The sequence below is a fragment of the Aedes albopictus genome, unplaced genomic scaffold (genome assembly GCF_035046485.1).
Source record: "Aedes albopictus strain Foshan unplaced genomic scaffold, AalbF5 HiC_scaffold_780, whole genome shotgun sequence".
NCBI lineage: Eukaryota > Metazoa > Arthropoda > Insecta > Diptera > Culicidae > Aedes > Aedes albopictus.
This window is the reverse complement of record NW_026917621.1, coordinates 10,259-16,057: the sequence shown is the minus strand read 5'-3', so window position 1 is coordinate 16,057 and position 5,799 is coordinate 10,259. Positions and strand designations below refer to the sequence as shown.

The window sequence follows — 5,799 nt, the reverse complement described above, 5'->3', positions numbered from 1 at the left end:
CTGCAGGAATCCCTCCAGGAGTTCCTGCATGAACTCTTCTTGAGCTTTCTTTAGGATTTCTTCAAGAGTTCTTTCTGCGATTTCTGCAGTAGTTCCTCAACGGATTTCTTCAGAAACTCCTCCTAGGAATTCGTCAGGAATTCTTCCTGTGATTTCTCTAGAAATCCCTCCAGAGACTCCTCCAAGAATTGTCCTAGATTCTTCCCAGAGTTTCTTCGGAAATTCCTTCTTGACATTCCTCCAGGAATTTCTTTAGGCATTCCTACAGGATTTCATTTCGCAATTTCTCCTGGGACTCCTCCAGGAGTTTCTCCAGGAATCCCTCCGGAAATTTCCACAGGAATCCCTCCTGGAATTCTTTAAGGAAATTCTCCAAAAATCCTCCAGGGAATCCTGCAGAAATTCTTTCAGAAATTTGTCTAGGAATTCCTCCAGGATATTTTTTCAGAAATTTCTCCTCAAGGGATTCCGCCACGGATTTCGCCGGGGATTCCTCCAAGGTCTCCTCTTGGGATTCCACTAGAAATTCCTCCAGGCATTCCTTCATAATTTCCTCCAGGCATTCTTCCAGTAGTTGCTATGCATTCCTTCGAGAATTCCTCCAGACATTCCTCCAGGAATTCCTTCAGAGATTCATGCTTCAGAGATTCCTCCAGGAATTCGCCTAAGAATTTCTCCAGGGGTTATTCCAGAGATATGGATTCCTTCAAGAATGCCTCCGGGGATTTCTCCATAAATTTCTCCAGGGACTTCTCTAGAGAATCCTCCAAGGTATCTTCCATGAATTCCTCCAGAAGTTCATCTAGGAATTCCTCCAAGAATGTCTAAAATAATTTCTTCAGAAAATTCTCCAAGATACCTCACAGAATTCCTTTAGGAATTCCTCCAGAAATTCATCTATGGATTCCTCCAGAAATTCTTCTAGGAATTGCTCCAGGAATGTCGACAGGGATTCACCCAGGAGCTTCTCGAGGTATTCCTTCAAGAATTCCTCCAGGGATTCCTCTAAGAACCCCTCCAGGGATTTCTCCAGGAATTCCTCCAGGGTTTCCTCCAAAAATTCCTCTAGAAATTCGCCAAGAGTTTGTCCAGAAGTTCTCCCAGATAATTTTTCAGAATACCCTCCAGAGATTTTTTCAAGAATTCCTCTAAGGAGGAGGAAACTACTCCAGGGATCCATCCAGAATTTTCTCTATGAATTTTTTCATGAATTTCTCAAAAGATTTCTTCAGGGAATCATCCCAAAATTCTTCTAGGGGTTCCTCCAGAAATGCCTCCAGTAATTCATCCAGGGATTCCTTCAGGAACTCTTACAGTGATTGCTCCAGGAATGCCCCTTGTGATTGCTTCAGGAATGCCTATGGTGATTGCTTCAGAAATTCCACCTCGGAATCTGTTTAAAAATTCATTCAGGGATTCCTTCAGAAATTTTAGAAATCCTTCCATCTTATTTTCGAGGGATACACCCAAGAATTTCTCCAAGAGTACCTTAAAATATTTTTGAATTTTTTCAAGGATTTCTAGAAGAATTCTTCCAATTGCAATGATTTGTATTGGAATTCTTACAAATAATTTTAGAGGAATGCAAATAGTAGTCAGGAAATTGTTTAAGAAGTCATCCAGGGATTTTTTCACAATTATCTCCAAGAAATTATTTAGGAGTTCATCCACGGATTTGTTTAGGATTCCATCAGTGAATTCCTTTAAGAACACCAGCTGCAGCTCCTGCAAAGAAACTGCTTCAGAAATTTGTCCTGCGATTCTTTCAGGAATACATACTGAAATTCTCTTTTTTCCTCCAATAAATCCTTCAACAAGTTATTAAATGATTTTTTCAAGAACTCCTTCAGCGATTCCTCTAGGAGTTTTTCCAGGGAGGTTTTGGTGGTGTTCCTCTATAAAGTTCTTCAGAGATTATTCCAAAATTTTGTCAAGGGACTCCTTCAGAAATTCCCCCGAGAATACCTCAAGGGTTTCATCCAACGATTGTTTAACGGCTTATTCTTAGGAGGATTCCTTCAGGGATTTCACCAGGGATTTCCTTCCGAGCTTTGTGTAGGGATTTCTCCAGAAATTTCATTTAAAATTTCTACAAGAAGTTGCCTCAAAATTTTCCAGAGATTCCTTCAGGAATTCCTCCATCAGTTTCTTCAGAGGTTCTATCAGGAATTCTTCGAATGAGTGTAATCAGTTATTGTACCATTAAATTCCGCCCTCTTTTGCTTATCCTTTGACAGATACGCGTATTTCGACTACCACTTGTAATCTTCCTCAGTGTCAGTTATCCAATGGAGTTCTTCCAAAATATCCTCCAGGGATTCTTTCAAGCAACACACCTGTTCAAAAGAGTCATGGCAGCGCAGATTTTGAATGTCTAGCAAATGAGGCTTTTTGTCATTGAAAACGATGAAAGTTTCAAAAATGGCATCCTACCCGACTTTACCCTAGTGGAGTTTACATTGCTAAAAATTACATGTTTAATACTTACGTATCGACATTTTTGTTCCTCATGACTACATGCAACCAGCCGGTATTAGAATCAGAAGTAAAGCTGCGAAGAGGAAACATTGAAATTTAGCATATTCAGAGCAAAAGATTGATGAAGCCATTAAATGATGGTTTAAAAAGTTGGTTCTAGTTTAATTAACCCATATGGCTAAAAAACATTACCTACAAAAGTTCTTAAAAGTTTATATCGAATTTGACATCATAAAGTACGGTAAATATCAGAATTGCCTTTTAAACCATCATAATTTGAATTAGGGTAACACAACCACATGCTCGTGAGACGCAGACAAAAACTTTAAACGGAAGACAACCAATGTTGATTATATCGAAACTTATAATTTTGAGACAATACACAGGCGACATAACTAAGCAGTTAATTACCCCAAAAACAAGATATAAAAAAAAGTTAATCAAATTATAAATAAGAAAGACAATTAACCTGTTGACAGGAATTTGCTTGTTTGACCTTGCTAGAAAAGTGTAGCTATCCAAACTGTTATCCGATCCAGGATCCACTTTCACCTCTTTCTCCATTGACAATACCTTCTGGAGGCAATTTAGATCAAACTTGATGATGGCTGTGTCAAAACAAAAGCATGATATCAATAAATTGAGCATCTCAAATTTCACTGTAATATATTTACACTGCTCCACAGGGCCCAACTTGAGAGCGATGCTGTACAAAATATCTGCAGTCCAAAACTCAGGAATGCGAACAAACATCTTCTTTGCGTCTGCTGGCAGGTGGAATCCGAGTTTATGCAGCAACAGCACAAACGGTTGGTAGGATAAAATGGAAAATTGCTCCTGATTCCAGGGGACCACTGGTATAGACTGCTTTTTTGCTATAAAATGTATTTGATGGTTAAGAATAGTTGAAATCGTTTGAAAAGCATTTACTAACTGATGCAGTGATATGAAACCGACTCCATAACGACGACACTGTCCTGCTCGTCCAGGCTGGTTGTAATGTAAAGGTTACCACTGAGTGCATTAAGTTTGACGAAGCAACAGTTAAGTAAACTTTTTTGAAGCCAAACAATCATGTTGCTTTTGTTTTCCTTCAGCAAGCGGTCACGTAGAACCTGAAATCATTTCGAAGAAATAATCATGCCATCAAACAAACAAACACGTTATCATTTCTGTATACCTGTATATCATCAACTGCTGTGGAAGGGGTTTTATTTTCATCATCACGTTTCCCGGAATTACAGGACGCCACAGAAAATGCAGGAGTTTGTACATTACGTTCGTAGCCGGGATTTTCCACCTTCATCAGGTCGTCATACTGCGTCAAAGAAATAATATCCTGCTCCCAAAGTTGTTCGATAATAGAAACACGCGTCTTTTGTTGATTTCCGCTCTCTTGGAATAGGTTCAATATATCTGCCACTAAGCATGAGCTTTGCTTGCACTGTACGTAATACCACTGCAGTGAGTCCTTTTCTTCCTGAGTCCATGGATTGATGCCAGACAAAAGTTGTGTACTTATCTCAGGTAACGTGCTTGCCAGTGGGCTTGGTTGTGGAGTGTTGATAAACTTATGGATTACATACTCGATGAGATCGGACCAATCCTGAAATGCAACGCAATCATAAGTTACGATAAGCTCAACAAACTTCAGACGGCTGTCTGTATACTTACATCACAAATTTCATACTCCGTTTCCCATATTTGCGAATATGTCTTCAAAATGTTCGGTTGAAAAAGTACATTAATCTGTCCTAAATCTCCACCAACATGGTGCATCATTGTGAAGATGCAATCATTCACAAATGCCCCATTATCACGAAAGTCCTCCAGCAATAGTCCATACTGATGCATAATCTCAACGGTCGCAAACCTAGAAACGATTAACAAAGGCTATCAATCCCAGCTGTTCCCTGAAATCCAATCAACCAGAGCACAGACAACTCTGCGCAGTCCGAGATTCTCCTACAATTCCCTCTACATCGAACTGCGAAAAGTTGACTGTAATCTAGATATACTCCTACGTACTGTTTGATGTGAACCAACATATCTCCATTACTCGCAGCCGCAATTCCCTGCACACCATCCAAAAGCAGGAGCAAAATGTGGTTGGTTACAATCAAATCCTGCAAATACTGCCGGCTCTGCACGCTCGGATTGTAACATCGCAGCAAAAGCACGAACAAACACCGCAAGTCCTCCGTTGCACAAATCTGCAGCTGCAAAAGTTTCAGCTTGTCCTTGTCCTCCTGGGCCACGGTCACGGGCAGATTTTATGATAGAAGGAGCAAACAGAAGGGACTTCATTAACACATCACCCCGGAGAACCTATTAATACCACCTACCCGAGTCAAGTGCGAGCTTTTCTTGTAAGTGTCGACTGCCTGTAGGAATTCTCGGATGGCTGTAACAACCTACAAATGATGTGATAAACGAATGAAGGGAAAAAAAGTTTCAATGCAAGGCAAATGAGTGATGAGTGCACCCATGGTAATTGATTTACATGGAATGGATGGAGCTGAGTTTATTTCGAGAATTACATAGCATTCCACACGTAATTGGGGCTCCAGCTAGTCGGACGGATTTTCCTTATTTAGTTTGCTAATTGGTTCCCGTTAATTTGTTGCTGCCCGTTAGCACTAAAAAGTTAAATTGCAGTCAAATTAACTTGCAACTGGAAGCATGATTTTAATTTGGCTACTAATTAGTTGTATCCAAAGATTAGCATCTGAAGGATGCACGGTATTTTACTGTTTCTTTCGATTAAACTTCGAGAGTACTCTTTGATGCAATTCTGCGTAAACTGCTGCAGTTTCGTGTTTGAGATGAGAAAGTTCAAATATAACATTTACTTCTCAGTCTTGACTGTAAAAACCTGATTTAATCCACCAGAGAGTTAAGAGTCCTCAACTTAAGACTTTCGCTTTTGAGAAATTAGCATGGACCGTGATCTCAGATTAGGAGCCACTGATTACATAATCTGAAAAATCAATTTTCACTCTCTCATCGTACTTTAGGTTCTTGAGAAATTTGCATGGCTCGTGACCCCAGATTGGAAACCCCTGAGACCTGAGGTTTACAGCACCCTTATATTGTAATAAGGCCGTTACAAATATTTATTTCACTTTTTGTCCCACCACTCTTTGGCTGGTCGAGGGGGGGGGGATAAAAATAATAAAGCATTTAATCTGAAAAATAATAAAAACTCATCGGATTTGTTAAAGAATTTTTAGCAAAACCCGATATTTTGATAAATATTGTTTTGTCTTCCCCCTCAAAATGCAAAATCCAGTCATAAAATTTGAAGGGGGGGGGGCAAAA

The 5,799-nt window shown here is 39.7% G+C and overlaps 1 protein-coding gene across 1 annotated transcript; it reads right to left on the bottom strand.

The window, feature by feature from the left end:
- Positions 1-2,449: 2,449 nt before the first annotated feature.
- On the bottom strand, positions 2,450-4,892 carry LOC109407313 (protein timeless; the record flags this gene model as incomplete). The annotated part of the gene is made up of 8 exons (XM_062844043.1): positions 2,450-2,551; positions 2,948-3,086; positions 3,153-3,353; positions 3,413-3,593; positions 3,659-4,084; positions 4,153-4,351; positions 4,507-4,727; positions 4,824-4,892. Coding segments are annotated over 8 exons (1,503 nt in total), but the record flags the coding sequence as incomplete, so codon positions are not given.
- Between the last annotated feature and the right edge of the window lie 907 nt (positions 4,893-5,799).